This window comes from Patiria miniata, unplaced genomic scaffold (genome assembly GCF_015706575.1).
Source record: "Patiria miniata isolate m_02_andy unplaced genomic scaffold, ASM1570657v1 HiC_scaffold_7, whole genome shotgun sequence".
NCBI lineage: Eukaryota > Metazoa > Echinodermata > Asteroidea > Valvatida > Asterinidae > Patiria > Patiria miniata.
Window position 1 is genome coordinate 18,889,404 of NW_024037074.1, and position 20,494 is coordinate 18,909,897.

At 41.5% G+C, this 20,494-nt stretch overlaps 1 protein-coding gene across 1 annotated transcript; it reads left to right on the forward strand.

Annotated features, from left to right (window-relative positions):
* The first annotated feature begins 2,101 nt into the window (after positions 1-2,101).
* Positions 2,102-19,494, forward strand: LOC119745836 (AP-4 complex subunit epsilon-1-like). The gene is made up of 23 exons (XM_038222469.1): positions 2,102-2,302; positions 2,861-3,041; positions 4,071-4,142; positions 4,404-4,527; positions 5,109-5,304; positions 5,935-6,094; positions 6,984-7,150; positions 8,111-8,187; positions 8,362-8,484; positions 9,054-9,163; positions 9,850-9,989; positions 10,775-10,887; positions 12,018-12,121; positions 12,577-12,792; positions 13,530-13,616; positions 13,828-13,942; positions 14,135-14,321; positions 14,491-14,665; positions 14,832-14,975; positions 15,479-16,630; positions 16,969-17,168; positions 18,012-18,166; positions 18,757-19,494. Exons 2-23 carry the CDS (start codon positions 2,907-2,909, stop codon positions 18,921-18,923), a joined length of 4,119 nt encoding a protein of 1,372 aa, XP_038078397.1. The 5' UTR covers positions 2,102-2,302; positions 2,861-2,906; the 3' UTR covers positions 18,924-19,494.
* Positions 19,495-20,494: the final 1,000 nt, after the last annotated feature.

The following is a 20,494-nucleotide window of genomic DNA, read 5'->3' on the forward strand; positions in this document are numbered from 1 at the left end:
ACAAAAAAAAATGTGTTTTTTGTGATTTTAAAGAATTTTCTAACAAAATTGGAAATGTTTCTCAGTCCCAGATTCATGGTGTTTTTTTTCTTCAAAATTGAATATGATGAAAAAAAGTGGCATTAGGATGTTACATTTTTCCGTCAATATTCCTTGCAAGAAACAAAATAAATGTGTTTTTTGTGATTTACGGTGTTTAGCTTGAAAGGGCATGCATGCGTCAAGTCTTTGCAGTGGCAATTTTTACGGAAGTCATAGTGTGTTTTTCAATGGCTATCTATAGCTGCTTTTAGGTTTTAAATTCCTATACAGCGATTTTAAGTGATTTGTTGCTCAATACTACGATTGGAGCTCTGTGCGTTTTATGTGCCGATGGTACATGGTTCGAATCCAAAAAAATGCACAATTTCAGGGACTCGAACCCCCAACCTGGCACCTGCAGTATTGTGACCAATGCACTAGCCCAGCACGCCACAATGCTGCCATGATCGACAGAAATCTAAATATAACTTCGTAATGGCTATCGTTGCCGCACAACATACCGGTACTGATCACATCCCATGAAAGAAATTCAATATTTGAAAACCGATTTTCAAAATTTTCAAAAGGCCCAAAGTAGACACTTATAAGAATGACCTAAATTTTCTGTGAAAATAACCGAAAAAATGTTGCAACCTGACGTCACTTTTTCTTCATATATTATCTCAATGAAGGTCAGTCATTGCAAAAATGATGATAAGACATGAATTTGGGACTGAGAAACATTTCCAATTTTGTTGAGAAATACTTGACTCTCCATAGAAAATTCTTGACTCTCCATAGATTTGTACACAACCTTTGAAGTGGTGTCAGGTTGCAACATTTTTTCCGAATTGATTTGCCCCGAGGAGGTTGGCGTAGCGGTACTTTCCTCGCCTTCCACTGCTGTGACCCGGGTTCGAATCCCGCCTGGGCCAATATGTAGATTGGGTTTTCAGTCCCTGCCTGATTCTGTGGGTTTTCCCAAGAATATTGTTCTGGGCTTTTCCTCCCACCTCTAAAACTGTAACTTATTCTCATTGTCTTCTCTCCACAGGTTTCTTCAGGCTTGCGAGCTACAGTACCTAGGACGCTTTTGAGGAATCCTTGGTTTCATTACCAGAAATGATAATTAATAAATAATAAGACAGAGACAAACGTTCTGAGAGAGAGGCTATCTACTTCTAGATTTAGAAGGCACCTTAATTAACAGAAAGGTGCCTTTTATTCCAGAAGTAGAGGCAATCTACATATATCATGAAAGAGAAACGCACCACTGTGAAAGAGAAGCCGTGAAAAAGAAAGAGGTAAAACGGGCTTTCGTACAATAGCCACTGCATGCCATATAATTTATTTCAAATCACATATAATTCAACGTGATCCAGCATGCATTGTGTGTATCCAGCATACATGCATTGTGCGTGATCTTTTCGATGTTGGAATTTAATTTATAGATACTCAAACGTGTGAAAACGAGCCTGGAAATTACACGAAAAGTAGACGTCTGCGAAAGGGGACACTTCTTTATTGCTACAAGGCGAGTGTGCTTCTTAAGTGTAAATAAAGTACAACATGCAAAGTCGGAATGTGAACGCCGCCGGTAGATTTCGCGGTGTGGCCTCCGTAAATAAAGTTTAAAACTTGATTTACGGAGGTATTCCAGTATCAATTGGCCCTGTATGATGTAAACACGTGACATAGACATGACAGATGTGCTACAAATCCTACGTGCTAGAATTTCTACATTTTATTTTCCATACTATCGATCAAATGGAAAGAATGTTGCATCCTGACGCCACTTTTTTCATCATACTGGCTTATAAATAATATCTCAATGAAAAAAAAATTGAAGGTCAGTCATTGCAAAAAATGTTGAAATAAAAAAAGACATGAATTTTGGGAGTGAGAAAATACTTTGAAAAGGCACTTAACTCTCCATTGACTTTGTACACAACCACAGAAGTGGCGTCTGGATACAACATTCTTTCGAATATAAATTACAATTTAAAATGTTTTTATTAAAAAATAAAGGTAAGCTCACCATAAACCCGGGAGTTCCGCAGACGAACTGTCAGTGTCACACAGGCGCAGGCAGGCGGCAGTGGGCGATCCGATTAAACCGATCTCATAAACACGTGAGAATCTTCGCCTCGTGGTGGCGCTATTAAACGACGACTGTCTGCTGTGTACTAAAAAGTGGGTGCTACAACTTAGTTGTGTATTGTAATGTAACACAGTCGTGACACGAACAGCTCACAGACTCATCAACCACCAGTGCAAAACGGTAAAATATAGGCTCTTTTTTTCTACAGTGAGTTGATGGTATTCGAATCTGTTTGACAGCTCGCTGGAGTGGAGAGGAGGGGAGGAATGCAAGCTTGCATTATTATCTTTTGCTGTTGCACCATTTTCGTGAAGAATTCCTTGTTCTTTGTTTTAAGCCAGTCAGTATTTTGCTAACATATGGGTTTTTTTTAAAAATTATCACTAGAATATGATTGTTATCACATTATGATTAATGCTAGCATTAACTTCTACATCTCCTTCTAGCTCATGAAGCTAGGCCTAACGTAGCCCCACTAGTGTGGCCGTCGGTATGCTGCGATCAGCGCAGCATACCGACGGCCACACTAGTGGGGCTAGGCCTAACAAGTAACGTAACCCATTGCCGTAAACGTTTTGTTTGCCTGTTCGATGCCGGTACATAATTCTTTCAAATAATTGTTTCAATAATTGTTTCCCACCTCCCTGGATTTTAAATCAGACAAAATCAACCTTTGTAATTTGTATAATTACAAAAATGTGTATCTCAGTTCTCACTGAAGTGTTTTGTCACGTCTAGATGTTCTGGTGAATCGCATCTTTGGGTTCCGTCCGCACGGCAGAGGATGTCTGAGGTCATGGAGAAGACATTCTCCTCCGTGTCCGGGTTCATCATGAACAGCCTGGGCTCCAGGAACATGGACGTCTCGCCGGGCTTCCATAACTTGATACGGAGCATCAGAAAGGCCCGCTCAAAAACGGTGAGTGTTTGACAAAATTTAAGACAAAACAAACTTTATGTCCTTTTGTCTTTTTGAAATTAAAGTTATTACCCTTGGCACTGTCCATCCATTCTCACTGATCTAAAATAGATATCACTCATAGGACATCGTTCTAGTAATTGGTGTCACTCTGAAACCGAATTAGACAATCAGTGTGCAAAACGAAATCACACCAACTTCACTCGCCTTTTTATATCCCTGAATTTAGTTTTCGAAAAGAAAAAAAAATTTCAAACAAGAAAACAGTGATATCCAACAGAAAATAATATCTAGTGGTTGATCTGAGTGTGCATGAAATGTTTTGCTTTTTAAATGTCTTGGGTTCCATCGTGTCGGCTTCATATCTCTGTATCAATTGTAGAACTTTAGTGCAGCGTACAGTGTGGTTAGCAGCATTTTACCACATTTAACAAAATACTACTGTTCTCAACTGCTGCTTTCAGCATCATGCCCTTGCATTTGGACAACTGAGTGATTGTTCTCCTTTAGTATGTTCCTCAGTGAATAGGGCCTATACTGGTGGCATGGATGGCTTGTTCGTAAAGCGCTCGCTTCTCACCACAGTGGCCCGGGTTCGATTCCCTGCTCGGACCATGTGTGAGTAGAGTTTTTTCTCTGGGTTCTCCGGTTTTCCTCCCTCCGCAAAAATCATACACTTTCGATCTCTGGCTGTGCTCCGTGGTCAGGCATTGGTCGTATGGCGGCTGCCAACGGCGCCTTTACATGCCCTCGGCTCGACCACGTTGTAGCTGGGGCCTTCGCAATTTAGCTTCTCAGCTGTGAGTAAGGATGATTTGCCTCCCAAATTATTAATATTATTATTAATGATGATAATAATAATAATAATAATTTGGGAGGCTAATCATCCTTACTCGCAGCTGGTATGCTGAAATGCGAAGGACGCGGCTACAACGTGGTCGGGCCGCTGGCACGTAAAGGCGCCTATGGCTGCCGGCCACATCGACGATATTGAGGTTGTTTAATGCTCTTGTCTTAAATTCTATTTAGGAAGAAGAGAAGGCAATTCAGAAGGAGCTGGAACTTCTCAAGTTGAAGCTGCAACAGCCTGATACGACAGTGGTAAGCCGCATCCCGATCCATCAAAATCCACCAGGAGAATTTGAAGGATTATGCAGGATTCAGGAAGGTTGACCTCTTCTAAGACTTTACGTGGGGATAGATGAAACGATTTGAAGCTTTTACAGAATTAATTCATGGATTTGGATGACTTGGACATTATTCCATGGTACAGATGTCTGGGTTTTTTTAAAGCTGTTTTGGTTATGCCTAGTATCAGTTTATTTGTGAAGTTTGGCAAATATTTGTGTTCTCTTGTTAAAGGCTAAAATCAAGGAATACCTGGTCCGGATCATGTATTGTGAGTTACTGGGCTACACCGCGGGCTTCAGTTACATCAGTGCAATCAAGCTTGCTCAGCAGGGATCGCTTGCAACAAAGAGAGTGGGTAAGGAGTTGTTATATTATTTAGGCGTGCCAACAGAATCTGACAGAATCAATCAATATCCACCAGCAGTCAATATTTCTGTTGGATCTTCTTTGGTTGGGCAAGCCATTTTGCTCCAGTTGACGGATTTGTGGGCAAATTCTGTGAGCTTCAGATACTGTCAGTGTTTGCTCCATTCAGAAAGCTGCACTCTCTGCTACTGGCGTCCGTTGGATTCAGGATTCACATGCATAATAATGTTGTTGGTTTTGTTGGATTCAGCGAGATCAGATACCACTGCAGCAGGCTTCTGTTACATGTACTCAAATTTTCCAGAGTGGCCACAACTATTAAGAATGTTTGTGTTATGGGCATTAGTTACTTTTAGGACCCCTCTATTTTTTCGCCATTGTTATTTTTTTCCCAAGTCAACCACTCTACATGCATCGCTTGTCAACCCAATTGCTCTCGAACTTTACTTCCCTTTTAAAAAAATCCTTCAGAGCCATGAATCAGAAATAAAAATTAAATCTAGCCTTCCCAGCTAATTAGGTGAAGGGGTCCTAAAAGTAACTAAGGCTGTGTTATGGATCCCATGCTAGGTTATCTGGCCATCGGCTTGTTCCTGCACGAGAACCACGAGTTGATCCTACTGCTCGTCAACACCCTACAGCGAGACCTCAGCAGCACCAACATGCTGCACAACTGCATGGCGTTGACCGCCGTCTGCAAGCTGATTGGCTCAGAGATGGTCCCAGCTGTCCTCCCGTTGGTTGAAGAGAAACTCAAGCATCCAAAGTGAGCACTTGCCGCAATATAGGTTACAATTCAACTGGGTCTCTTGGAAGCAGTACAGGTTTTGGGGCTGTATAAAGAATTCAAAAAAGAAGAAGACATACTCATAAAAGTTACCTAATTCCACTTTGGGGTCATTGCACTGTGTCAGACGTACATTTTGGACAATTCAGGGAGTGTGTGGCCTAGTGGTTAGGGTTCGTGACTCATGATCAGAGGGTCAGGGGTTCGAATCCAGCTGCTGGTCATATATTGTGTCCTTGGGCAAGCCACTTCACCCCCACTTGCCCCTCTCCACCCAGGAGTATAAATGGGTACCGGTATTAGCTGGGGAGTAACCTGCGATGGACTAGCAGCCCATCCAGGGGGAGTAGAAATATTCTCAGTCGTTTCATGCTACTGAAACCGGAGATAAACGCCGGCCTGATGAGCCACATTGGCTCGTGACAGACTTTACTTTACCACTGTGTCAGACGTACATTTTGGACAATTCAACAGTGTGCATAATAACTGTAGTTATAGTCATAAAATGGATTTTAAGTCTGATAAAACATATCATTTAGAGCAATGTTTGCATGGTTTATGAGAACAGAATGCACTCCTCATTCTGGCTGTTGTTTCTTCTACCAACAGGGCCCTGGTCAGGAAGAAAGCCGTCCTAGCGCTGCGCGCCTTGTACACCAAAGCCCCTCACATGCTGCAGAATCCAGACGCACTCTTCAAGCAGGCGCTGTGCGACCGGGATTCCGCCGTGACTAACGCGGCTCTGCATATCCACAGCGACTTGATCAAGGTGAGGACTTGCCACCATCCTAACGAACTGTGTGATCTGAAATGTGTATGGACAGGTTGATGATATGGAGTGGATTGTAGTTTGATCCAGAGTTTTGTTTTGTGTTTTGAGTCCTTTCCTGAGTCCCCAAGGACTCTGAAATATGAGACAAGTCGACTGACTACTTTGAATGGGTAGGTTTAGGAATTCCGGGCAATAATTGATGAAAGAAAGGAGCGAAACAAAGTTTTTTTTAGAAGATGTTTTAGGTCACAGTGCTTAAATTGGTTGTGAATTTTCTTGTTTTTTTATTCAATGACATTTTCACTTTTCATTTTTTTTTTAAGGGGGGGGGGACCTGAAATCCGCCCTGAAATCCTTCAAAACCCTCTTTGCCAAAGTGGAGGAATTTGGAGGATTGAGGTTACATGGCAAAAGTGCATTACTGATTTCGTAAGATGCACTTTGTCAAGGTCTTGGGCCAGACCTTGTGTTGTTTTGGCTCAGCCATGCATAAATATAGGCCTTGATTATGCTTGAAATCCTCCGTACTGCTCCAGGATGTCACTGGCCAAGTCTCAACCTGTTGACAGTCACTGCTGCAGGATTTTGCAGGATTCAGGCAGTGGTCACCCCTCCACGGACCATATTCAAGAAATAATGGAGGAATTTGCAGGATTGAGGCTATAATGCTATTTTTCCATGAGGCCAATTGGAGGTTTTTGCAGGATTGAGGCTACATCCTAGCAAAAAGGCCTAGGGAGTTAGGGTTAATTTAAGGAAACCTCTGTAAATAAAATGGATTTGTTTCTGTCGTTTAAGAGGTCAGGGTTAGGGTGGGGTGGTTACCGTGCTAAATTTTTTTGAAAGAATTTCTTTCTTGATATATGAATTTGATTGGCCTATTTAGGAGAACCCTGCCGCAAACAAACAGCTAGTGCGCCCTCTAGTGGCTGTCCTGAGGCAGGTCGCGGAACACAAGTTGTCGTCCGATTTTGAGTACCACGGTATCTCGGCTCCTTGGATGCAGATCCGACTACTCCGGATGCTGGCGAGACTGGGTGAAGGAGACGAACAGTAAGCTTGAGAAAAAAATGAAGTTTCTTCATTTTTTGGTTCCCAGTTTCTCCAGAACATTTATGAAAACATACTGTTCAGTCCAGGTGATGTTTAATAATTGTTGACTGCTGTGATGTGGGATATGACGTTTTTTGGCGCATAGCACCCGAGGTGAAGCTGAGGGTGCTATGCGCCCCAAGGGGGTCAAAAACGGCATATCCCACATCACAGCAGTCAACAATTGTTTTGTTATATCGTGCCAATAACTCAAAAAGATAACTGTTCGTAACTTTTTGTGTGAGAAATAAATTAAGTCACTGCGATGTAACCTTTGATAACTGAAGGTTTTGATGTCTTGAGCTGAGCGTTTGACGTTACAGTTCTCATTGCGCAAAGCTATCGCGCCAGTAGGTTCAACACGTGTACGCAATGCGCGCAATGAACGCAGTGCGATATCATCCTCAGTGTGTGACGTGCATTTTTATTGTCCAGATGCGTGGCCATCCCAGACCAGTGAAATTACACTTTCCAAGCACATGATATAACAATGCCACTTCTGTCAACAGCTTACTCACAGAACAAAGTAAAAGAAATACATTATCCAGTGTCTGTATACAAGCTTTTGATCTGATACACCGTACCCTCTGGAGACGTGTGTACAATACAGAACAAAAAATTGTATACGTCTCCACAGGGCAATTTCTATAGATGAATACGTCTCCACAAGGTTTTCACGAAATAGATATATGGATTTTACTCACAAACTAGGAATTTCCAAGGTATGTTGATCTGTCGCAAATGGAAGAGTTTTAGAAAAGGGATATTAATTCCAAATTTCAGCCAAGGAAATTAATTCAGGTTAAAATAAGAGCATTTTTAAACTACAATTTCAAACTTAAAAACTTTAGTACACGAGAACAAAGGAATGTCTCCACAAGGATACAAATTCCAGTATGTATGGTTTCTTTTCTTTCACAGCTACAGCAGTTTAATGTATGATCTCCTGGATGATGTGATTCAGCAGACCTCGGCACTGAGCCACAATATTGCCTTCGGTGAGTCTGAATAGACGACGTGACATTTATTTTACAAAATGGCTGTCATAATCTTGACATAATCTTGTGCAAGTTATGTCAATTTTCATTTTCTGACTGAGTTTAACTAGAATTTGCCCCTCACATTGTACCTTAACTAAACTGTGAATCGTTGGATGTTATTTTTTTTGTCAGCTGTGCAGTATGAGTGCCTGATCACCGTCGCCAGCATCTATCCACAGGAACAACTACTGATCAAGGCCGCTACATGCATCAGCAAATTCCTGAAATCCTTGAACTATAACCTGAAATACATGGGTGAGGATCATTGACATTGATTTATAGCAGACACTCATGACTCATCACACTCATGACTCGGACTCCGACTTGAGTTTGAACTGAGTCACGTACATCTCTTGACTCACATAGACTCGGGACTTGACATGCACTCGGATTCAAAACATGAGTCACCACACTTGACTTGTAAAACTCAGTCTTGGACGCATGAACTGGGAATAAATAGAGCTAGACCCAATGTTTACTGTTTGAAACTGGTATCTCCTGCTTCTATCGTCAAATAGTGTTATTCCTAGAAGAGATGCTGTCAGAATGCGTGCATAGCAACAACCATATATAAAAAGGAAATCCAGCATAAACAGATTGCAAATATTTTTGATCATATGTTTGAAGATATAAATGAACAGTTTATGAAGCAGTTCATGAGATTGTCTTTATTAATTTGTAGCCATTCGGAAATTTGAAAAGCTTGATAGGTAGAACACTGGCATTGCCGTTCATTGGTCTGGGGTTCATATCTCCAAATCAAACTCCTATCTTTACCATATTAGAAATTAGCAAATTATTCTGGGGGTTTTTTTTGGTGGCAGGGATTTGTGCTTTAAGTGCAATACTGAAAGTGTTCCCAAGCTGTGCGGAGGAGCACCAGCTGACCGTCATTGACTGCCTGGACGATGCCGATGACACCATCAAATTAAAGGTCAGATTTGGAAACCTTGGAATGAATAAACCAGTTTGGTATTTTAACAACGTGCACATTCCATGGGGCTTCCAAGCAGAAAGTATTGCTTGGCAAATTTCTGCATTAAAGGCACGTAGGAACGTTTACAGTTACCCGGCAAAGTACCCAAGGTACTTACTCAAAGTGAGGACAGGATTTGTACCAAGTACCCTGTGAAGTTATTCCGCCTGAAAGGCTATCATTCAGAAGAAAACGATATTTGAAGGTGGTTTTAAAAAAGTGTGCCTGCAGGCACAGTTTTTTTTTTACTTGCGTCAGCAATGGAATCTGGTTATGAGACCCCAAACATTGTGTTTCTGAGTTTTTCTCACAATGTATAGTATCCACTGCCTGAAACTTCAAGTTAGTTGTTATGCACCCTTAAGATTTTGAGCAACTTTGTTGTGCTTCAACGGAATAAAATGCACAAGAGGCAAGTGATCCTATATACATTACGTTAAAGCATGAATCAGTTTAGAACCATTTAAAACAGTACATTACAAAAAGGAAGAAGGGTTAAAAAATGTGAATGTGCACATATGTACATTTTCTACAGTGGGCAGCATCTCCTAATGAGACCCCCCCCCCTCCCTAACGTCGCAAACCCTATGATTAGAAAACTTTTTGTTAGCATCACCCACTACTGTTTTTACTCCTTCATACAGACTTTGGATCTCCTGTACCGCATGACGACCAGTGTCAACGTGGAGGTGATCACTGATCGGCTCCTGACGTTCCTGCAAAGTACCAGGGACAAATTCATCAGACGGGACCTGCTGTCCAAGATCGTGCAACTCGCTGACCAATATCCTTACATACACCAAATGACAGTGTTGTAGTGGATATACACGTATATCACAAGTCAGTCAGTCAAAGAATATCATCATTTAAACGCAATGACCCTAAAACCTGTCTCGTCCAAAAAAAAATGCAATATATTGTGTGTTTAGACTGTTTGGAACAACAAAGAAAATGATACGGAATACTTGTTTCAACAACTGTCACCAACTCACAGTATTTTGATTAACAACCCTGGTTAGGCAAACAATATGATTTATAAAATCATATTTTTTTAAAAGACGGGCCTTCAAAAGGACTTTGTTGCATATTGTTAACGTTTAAAACTAAGAATTCATCGCTGGTGATGTTTGAAGACAATTGTGACGACGATTGTTGGAATCACATTTTTTGGACGAGAGAGGTTTTAGGGTCATTGTGTTTAAATGGTGATACTCTTTGAACGGATTGACCAATTTCAGTAATCTTTTCATCTAAAAGTGGCTTATGAAATTGGCTTTCCAGTCATTATTATTTTTGGTGCTACATATTTTCTTAAATAGAAATATAGTTTTGGGGTTTGGGTTCCGGTTTTTTTTTACTCACCCTGTAAAGAATTGGAAATGGTTTCTATGCATTTGCATATGACGAGAATAATGTGATAATGGTTGTATGGATATCATGTTTCGTACAGCCTTCTTGAATATTTTAAACAAAATATATAAGAAGTATATTCTAGACAGTTCATTATCTTCATTATCAACTAAGTAACTTTATAGACACACTCGGTAATTCCTTTAACTCTCTGTCCACATACCAGCCATCAATCCAGTGGTATCTAGACACTATAACTCAAGTCCTGCTGATAGGTGGAGATCTAGTACCTGAAAATCTTGCTAATCATGTCATTACGGTACTAAAGAAAGGTAGGTAAATGAAGTCATCATTATTCCGACAATAAATTCCAACTTCAGTCACACATGACCCCAAAAGGTACAAATTACCATGCCCTTGTGCAAAATAAATACGGTTGGTTCACATTTGTCGACTGTTTGCATGCATTCAATATTGGGTTTTGTCCTTCACATGCGTATTTCATAAACACTGTATACTCTGCAATACTGAAATTTGTATCCTTGTGGAGACATTTCTTTGTTCTTGTGTACTAAAGTTTTCGAGTTTGAAAGTGGTGTTTCAAAATGCTCTTATTTTAACCAGAATTAATTTCCTCGGCTGAAAGTCGGACTTAATATCCCTTTTCTAAAATTCTACCATTTGCGACGGATCGACATACCTTGGAAATTCCTAGTTTTTGAGTAAAATCCAAATATCTGTTTCGTGAAAACCTTGTGGAGACGTATTCATCTATTGAAATTGCCCTGTGGAGACGTATACAATCTTTCGTTCTCTATTGTGTGCATGTCTCCAGAGGGCACGGTGTATCAGATAGGTGTGATATGCACTACATTGTATGATACATTCGACCAGTCGTATACATACATGTAATGAGCATAAAGTTGGACTGTTTAAGAATTGAGATAATTGTATTTCTGGATTCTGCATTATAAGAGCTTTCTAATGGTATCAAACATGTGGGGGTTCAATGTTCACTTTTTGAGAAAATGGCATTTAAAAATCCCTCTTGTATTAAAGTTAATGAACGGTCAACTAATAAAACAGGATAAAAATAGGTTTTAGAGATGTTTGAGAGAACAAACAAAGATGGGGAAAGGTGGAACAGGACTTGCAGATTGAGATTCACCTGAAAACAAAAAATCGACCACCCTTCAAACTTTTGCTTTGCCCCACTTTACTGCAGAATGGCAGTTTCCAACTTTATGCTCAATCTGTTAAGACGAGTCACACACCCTGTATAGCTAATGACCTGTGCACACCGATTATGTGCAATGATTATTGCGATGACCTACCCACAATGCTATGCTGCGCCTGCATTTCCTTTACAACATTTTATGAAAGAGATCACAATGGCCTTCCATAAGGCAGTTGGGACAAGCGAATCTTACTACCAGCTTTTTGTATTCATGTGTGTGTGTAGATATTAGCAATGGTGGTGATATAGGACAACATGCACTACAACTCTACCGTCCCCTTCTCAATCAGACGAACATATCCAATGATCTTTGGCAGATAAGCTGTTGGGTAAGAAACCTTTAATAGTAATATTAATAATAATAAACTATTCTTATTTAGTGCAAAATACACAAAAAAGGTCTCTATTCGCTTCTGAAAGCATTAAACGAGTGTGTCTTAAGGTGTGATTTGAAAGTTTCCAAGGATAGGCTGAGCTTTATTTGGTGAGGTAATTTATTCCAAGCTTCTGGTGCTGCATAATGAAATGTCCGTTGCCCATGAGATTTGGTATGAACTGTACGTGGAGTTAGATGATGTTATAACACATCATAACTTTTTAATAACCCATTGTAACTTTGAATAAATAAAACCGTACAGTGCAGGAAGAAATGCTTCTGTTACCAGCTAGATCCAAGATAAACATGTTCCAATCGATAATTGTTTTTTTAATCAGGGTAAGGTGGCAATGTCTTCTATGTTTAAAATGTTTGAATATTATGGAACTCTGTGTTGGATCTTCTCAGGTTCTTGGGGAGTTTGCCCACCTTCCCTCCGCGCCACCGGCTACAGAGACCATCGGCATTCTCTGCTCCCAGCTGGAGCAGCGACGAGATGACGACATGAAGATATGGCCCATGGCCGCTCTGACCAAAGCCGTTGCTAGCTGCGCGACCATCAGCGAAGACGTCGCCAGGGCGATTGAGGTGGGCCAGAGAGGATCATCGACGGAACTCAGACAGGTAGCAATCTGTAACTTTGTATAGCAACTGAATATAATTAACCTTGAATCTGACTTCTGTCTCCACTTGACTGCGGAATCAAAATTCTTGAAAAATTGCTATTTTTAGGAAAACATAAGTTACTTAGTTATTTACTTTTAAATGAGACCAAAGAAATCCGCATACGTTAAGTTATGGAGTATTTACTGTACAAATTTCGAGACAAATTTGTGACCCTACAATTATTCTGGTACACATCTTTTGTGCGTTTGTGGGCACAGAAGCAACCCAAAACGTAAGCGTATCTTCAGAGGGTTGGACAAATCCAAAATGGAAACAAGAAGGTTTTTCCGTTTATAAAACATACAATTTGAAGAAAAAAATTGAATATGTTCAAGAGCAAGGGTAGAGAAATGTTAAGGATCCAATCCAAGCTGATTTGACAAAAGGCGTCTTGACTCTAAAACGAGTTCACACATTGGGTAGTTCATGGCAGAAACAGATTCTATATAGCTTTTAAATAGGTTGTCATTGAGGTAAAGTTCAAAATTCCAAAGTTTGGCGTCCCAAATTGATTTTCAGTCTACCCTTTTTCAGGCATTTATCTTGGACAAAAACTTAACATTTTTAAAGAAGCTTTTTTATGCTGGATGAAATGTTGTTGCCATTAATGGTCACCTCATTTTGTGCCAGCTGAACAATGGCGTACTTAAATATTTCCATCATCTTGTTTATTTCAAAGTTGTTGGATTTTGCAGAGAGCGTGCGAGTTACAAGAATTGTGCAATGATATGGATTTGATGAAAGAAGTTTACCCCAGACCAGACTCTGCCAAGGAATTGCAGGTAAGAGCAGCTTGTGCTCCCCCCCCCCCCCCCTTAATCTTGAACTATTTGCATAACTGGATATTTCCTGCTTCAATAATTTAAAAAGGTTGAATTTTCTCCTCCAAAAAAACTTCCTGTCTATTCCCTATTCACAGCATGATGATTTTTTTCAATACAGGAAATTCAAGACAATATTCATTCCTGGAATTGTTCCTTTTCCCTCTTTTAGTTTGACTGGACTTTATCCTTCCTTGATGAGTATGTGTCTGAAGCTCTAGCCCAGGGTGCGGCCCCCTATAAACCCAGGCAGCAGCGGCAGGCAGAGAGGCAACAGGCATCCCCAGGTACAGTGACTTTTAGGCAACAAGGTTCCAGTTCATTCACCAAGCTGCTTATTAACCCTAAAAGGGCCGGGGGGAGGGGCAGAATCCCCTCGACCCGAGCTGTAATGACTTTTTAGCTTCGAGCCTTGCGCATCTTTAGATACCAAAAATATCAGCTCATCTTAAGTAACTTTTCCCCCGTCTTCTCCACAGAGATGAAACCTATGTTCTCAGGGCTCAACTTTGTGCCCTACCAAAGCCCATCCCCTTCGGTCGTGAGTGGCACCACCACCTCCATCTCTACACCTGAAGGAAGGATGGAAACAAAATCCGTCTCTCCAGAACCCTCAATGAGCTCTGGAGCATCGGGAAACAGTGCTGAACCACAGATGGCAGAGAGGTAAAGTCAACTTATCCCATTTTTTAAGGGGGGGGGGGGAGGGGTTGGAAGTTTGTGCCGAGGAGATATAAATTTTGCCGGGGTCAGCTGGCTAGTTCAGTTAAAGCAATACCCTCTGCAGGTCTGCTTTACTGGATGCATATTTGCCACCTGATTATTTTACGTGTAGTTCAACAGGTTTGAAACTGGATGGTGTCAAGAGAGTCTGGGGCAGTCAGGGTTATGCCAAGGCGACACCAACTACAAGATCCCACACTCGGCCTAAAACCAGTGACAGTCAAGTTCCTGTGACTCCGTCTGCTACACCGAGCAGTCCCGCTAGAGTCGTACAGCCAAGTGTACAGGTATGTGATTGTTCCTTCTCTTGTCGAGGAATTTGTTAGGGAACAGCATGAATGACAATCCTACTTTGCAATCGACTTGTGTTTCTCTCCAGTTTTAATGCAGTTATAAGGTTCAAGTTTCATCACTGATCAGCTTTTCATCAACTTTTCAAAATTTTCTCTTCAGTTGAGCACAGCCACGGCCTTAGGGAGGACCACAAGCTCCCATCCCCCCTCCGTAGACGACCCATCTGAGGAGGACAGTCGGAAGAAGGAGCTAGCCCAGGCATTGTTTGGAGGACTGCACAAGTCTATGACCACCAGCAGCAAGGTCTGAGGACAGAACACTTCTAAGGCGGGGTCTGAATCACTTGGCGACGGCCGCAAATAACACACGAGTCTTTGGGAAGTGGCTGCAGCCGCTAGCCTGTGGCTTCCATAGGTGCGCGTGTTATTCCCGGCCGTAGCCACGTGATACGGATACGGCTTAACATTGGAAATTGTTGCTTATTCTTAATGCAAGTTTCACTGCTGTGAGTGCCCAATTTGGAACCATGCCCAACATGAAACCCAAATTGGAATTTGTATTGTTTTCATAGGCATCTGGGTCATTCTGTAAATTTAGGGTCCAAATTGTGACATTTTTCCTGTCCCTGTTACCTTGGTGCCTTTGACTTGCTGTTCAACTATAACTTAGAGTGAATTCAAATGATTTTGTGTTTGTTGGGTAGGTAACTTAATTATATACACCTTTTAATGCCATTATGTCAAATATTTTTCAGCTAAAACCAACACGAATTTGAATCATGATATCAACTTTTCTGTCAATTCTAGAAACCTATTGACAGAAAGCCCCAGCCAGCGCCCACAGCAGAAAGATCTCGCAAATCACCGGAAATGCCGCCTACCAACGAAGGCCACCAGGACACAAAGGCATCGTCAAGTTCAACAGACTTGCTCCTGTTGTCTGACCTCGACATTCCGTCTTCCGACAGAGACCCTCTTCCGATTGAACCCTCTGAAACTCGGTATCGGGAAGAGAATCCCGACAGGACAGAGAAGCGCCATGAAGTAGGTGATAGTAATTTTGATGGTCTTCTGGGATTGACTGAAGAAAAGACAGTGCACAATAAAAATGCAAAGCATGACAGGCAACCCGCCCTAAATCAAAGTTCGTCAAATCCAAGTGAGCAACTCCTAGAAGAAGCACCACTTAAGACGAAAGAAGACCAACTCTCAGCAGCTGCAAATGTAGAGACACATCTAAGTGGACCTCTGAACAAAGCTGCAGATAGGACTCATGAACAACAGCCCAGCATGTATGAAGAGTTTAAAGGAATGGATCTGAGCAAAGAATACTCAAGTTTACGGACAGAAGTGGGACAGACCAATTCCGATTTGTTGCAAGATGAGGGGTTGGTTGATCATGGATGTCCTCATGCAACTGACCCTTGCGGACTTCCGGACACAGTTTATAGTACGGCTCATGAACCCAAAGAAGAGAAAACAAACCACCTTGTAGAGATCCAAGTCCATGCCGACAAAAATCTCCCCGACTACTCTGAGGTCAAGTGTAACACAAACTCAGCTGACTCTCCATCCAGGGATGAGTCCAGTTTATCAGTCGGAAATTCAGACCTCAACCTCTTGGAAACTAGGACATCCATTTCTCAAAACCATCCCACAACTACGCTGTCATCTCTTGCCCAACCCACCAAAGAGGTTTCAATTCTGGACTCCAATCCCGAGGACATGTCCCTTCAAAGTCCGCCGGAACTCTTACAAAACCCACTGCCAACGGACTGGCAGAACTTTCCAAGAGGCCGAGAAAGAATTGAACTTTGTAGTGACACTCTGCTCGTTGTCACGCTTTACAAAGTCTGGAAGCCCGATGCGTTGGGACTTGTCTTCAATGTCTCAAACATCAGCCCAAAAGACTCCATCACCCAGTTAAAAATTAAATTGGATGTTACCTTAAATTTGAAAGTAAGTAGGTAAAGAAAAAGCTGTCTTTGATTTATTGTTTTATGCATCAATAGTGTATCTCTTGCATAACATGTCAATAAAATATGTGTAACCACGTATCCAAAAACGAAACTTCATTGTTATTGAATACAATGCAGTCTGTCCATGTTTATTGCGGTATCTTGTGTTCACTACGACAAACCAGATAACTCAATGTTCACTCTCCTTATAAAGCAAATCATCTAGCTAATAAATGTTGTTTGTAATATTTTCCCTGTAAGGTTTTGTTGGCTGAAAAAGTGGTAGAGCTCCATGAGACACAAATTAAGATTGTCCTCTGTGTCCTCATTTTAATTCAGGTACAAGACAACCCAAATCTCTCGCCTCTATCAGCAGACGACCTAGACCCGACCGCAACCACAATCCTGACGGCAGAGCTGGGCTGTGTCTCCCCAGCCCCCAGCATGAGCCTGGGTGGGGAGGTAGCCTACAAAGACCACACTAAAACACACCGTAGAATGTTCTTTAGTTCACCCATCCTGGTCAGCGATTTGTTAAGGTAAACTAAAAGTGGACAATTGATAGAAATAGTAAAAGCATGAGCTGGGGGGGGGGGGTGTACAAAAACAAACAAAAAACAGTAAGATACACTGTAGACTATTCTTTAACCCTAACCGCCCTGAATCCTCCAAAATCCTTTTTGCAAATTGGAGGAATTTGCAGGATTGAGGTTACATGGCAAAAGTGCGTTGCTGATTTCGGAGTACGCACTGTGTCAAGGTCTTGGGCCGGACCTTGTGTTGTTTATGCTCAGTCGTGCATAAATTTAGTCCGTACTGCTCCAGGATGTCACTGCCTCTGCCTCAGCCTATTGACAGTCATAGCCGGAGGATTTTGCAGGATTCAGGCAGTGGTCACCCCTCCATGGACCATATTCAAGAAATAACGGAGGAATTTGCAGGATTAAGGCTATATGCTATTTTTCCAAGAGGCCAATCGGAGGATTTTGCAGGATTGAGGCTACATCCTAGCAAAGAGGCCTAGGGAGTTAGGGTTAATAGTTCACCAGTCCTGGTCAGTGATTTGTTAAGGTAAACTGTTGGTGTAAACTGATGTTAAGTTTGTATTGTCTTGGGTTTAACCCAAAAAGAGCTTGGTTATGCAGTGTAAGATTTTTTTTTCTCTCCGAATTTGGTATGCAAGAAAAGACGCTCCATGCACAATAGTTGTGCAAAGTTTGAGCTCATTTTTGTAGAAAGAGTTTTGTGTTCACATTCAGTAATAACTCTATTCCCCATGAACATTTCTGTTAGATCTGTATCCTTACAACTCATTTTCTTTCTCTTGCAAAATTTCAAAAGTTCAAAATTGCCTTGATTTCTCTCTCAATAATTGCATTTAGACCTCTGAAATTGCAAACAGCCGAATTCGGGGAGCAGTGGCCGAGGCAAACACGCGACTGTAAATTCACCGTCGAAGTGGCTGCAACTGTCTCCATGTCAAAGGTCATGACCCTACTGACCCAGGAGCTGAACCTCCATCTTGTTGAAATAATCGGTGAGATATTTTTTTTTATCCATTGTTTTAAATTATTAGCTTTCTTTTCACTGTATTTCTGTCTTGGTTGCTTTGCACAGTTTTTGTTCATTGTTTGTACTGAAACATTTAATGGCCTTCAAGTTCCGAGTAAAGCCTAATCTATGGAATATCTAAGGGTCCATGATATGCGAGCAGATTCGGCGGTTAATTATACAACCAGACTGCGTCTTGACCTCGAGATTCTGACCATTCAGCAGACGCCTTCTATCGGGTCTTCTTTAACCCGTTGTTGTATTACAAAAACAGGACATCCAAATTGACCAATCAACAGCTGAGTCCACATTTCAGATCAAAATGAAGTCACAGTTTCTAAAAACCACTCCGAATGGCTGGTGAACGGGTAGCATAAAATTTACATGCTATGATATATCAATCGTTCAACCGTGGCTCTGCCCACGTCGTGAATGTCTGTTCCTCAGACTAGGTTCCACCTTTCAGAAACCTGCAAACATTGAAGGTGTCTTGTATGGTCAGGATCAACAAACGCATTGAATTCAATTCTATTCCTGTTTGGCTGAACTGGTGTTTTTTAACTCCAATCTTTCCAGGTAATGAGGGTATTGCCTGCGGCACACTCCTTGGTGGCACTATTTGTCTCCTGCATGCCAAGCTGCCAACTAGCAAGTCACTGGAGGTCTGGGTCCGTTCCTCTAGCAGTCTTCTGTCGGAGTCCATCTCCAAACAGTGCAGGGAAGATGCCGTGAAGAAACTATGACGAGTTGTCTTGCAGGAAGAACTCATTAACCCATTAGCACCTTTACTACATTGTACTACATTGTATTTATTCACAGGAGAATACATGAAACCATTGAGTACACTGGTAGTTCGGGGGTAACAGGGGAGTAATAGGCTGGGCGGTTTTAAGTCGTACCGGCTCTGAAGTTCTGTCATAAGCCAATATGACCCATCAGGCCGGCATTTATCTCCGGTTTCCTTGGCACGAAACCACTGACAATATGTCTGTTTCCCCTGGATGGGATGCCAGTCCATCGCAGGTTACTCCCCAGCTAATACTGGTACCCATTTGTACTCCTGGGTGGAGAGAGGCAAGTTGAGGTGAAGTGACTTGCCAAGTCCAAGGACACGACATATGACCAGCAGCTGGATTCAAACCCCTGACCCTCTGACCACGAGTCACAAATGCTAACCACTAGGCCCCACTCCCCAAACTAGGATTAATGGGTTAAAACGAAAAACAGTCTTGCCAAATAATTATCAGTGTTGTAGTCGAGTACTTTTTTCCCGAGTACCGAGTACTGCCGAGTACAAGCACAGGTCTCCGGGTACGAGTACTTGTACTTCCGAGTACGAGTATGAGTGCGAGTACTTGTATTCCGAGTACGAGTACAAGTACGAGTACTTCTATTTCCGAATACGGCCATACGGCAAATGGTTCATTGTGCGTAATTGGCCCAGGTCCAGTCAGACTGATATACAGACCCACTCATGGCTAGCTATTAAATGTGTTTGTCCGGACGTGCACAGAGGAAAATCAGGAAACTTTGATTTCTCCGCAAGCCAATCAACCATTTCAAACTGAAAGTATCGATAAAATAAGGCCGTAGTAAGTCAAGCTATGCAATTTTTGTTTTGAGTACTGCTATTTGATTACGAGTATTTTGGTGATCGAGTGCAATTTCGACATTTCGAGTATGAGTTCTTTGACGTACGAGTACGAGTACGAGGACAAGGTCTCTAAAATGTACTCGAGTAGTACTCGAGTACGAGTATCGAGTAAGAGTACTACAACACTGCCAAATCAGTGTTACACTAGGGGATGAGGGAACAGCACCATATATTCAGTGCTGTCTTAAAGCCTCCCAGAAAAGAAAAGTTTCATCATAAAATGATACTGTAAACTTTATTGTTATTAATACCATGTGTACTTTATAAAAGTCGCTTAATCTAGAACATCTGCTGCTTGCGCTTAGACAATTCCCATTTCACGGCTTTTAAAATAACATTGAGGCCCTTACCGACATAGACATGTAGTGCCATTCAAAATGTTGCTTATATCAAGTCAGTTGTGTCATGTGCTGTGTATTTACGTGTACTATGTGTTGCATCAATCAACCACTGAAAAAAACTAGAGATTAAAATCAGGATTGATCATTATCAAACCACAATCTGGCTGTTTTTGGTTTATTTCTTTGATGATTTCCTTTATGATTAAAGTTTCAAATCAATGCATTTCAATAAAGTTGCTAATAGTAATATAATAAAACGTTGCTTCGCCATTGGTGTGGACGCAAAATATGATTGGGTCAATATATTTCCACTATAGAC

What these genes read in the sequence shown, in the direction of transcription:
- LOC119745836 (XM_038222469.1), top strand. Translation starts at nt 2,907, where the DNA reads ATGTCTGAGGTCATGGAGAAGACATTCTCCTCCGTGTCCGGGTTCATC. An exon ending in GCTTGCAACAAAGAGAGTGG is followed by an intron (nt 4,528 to 5,108) that starts GTAAGGAGTTGT and finishes ATCCCATGCTAG; the next exon opens with GTTATCTGGCCATCGGCTTG. An exon ending in ATGACACCATCAAATTAAAG is followed by an intron (nt 9,164 to 9,849) that starts GTCAGATTTGGA and finishes TCCTTCATACAG; the next exon opens with ACTTTGGATCTCCTGTACCG.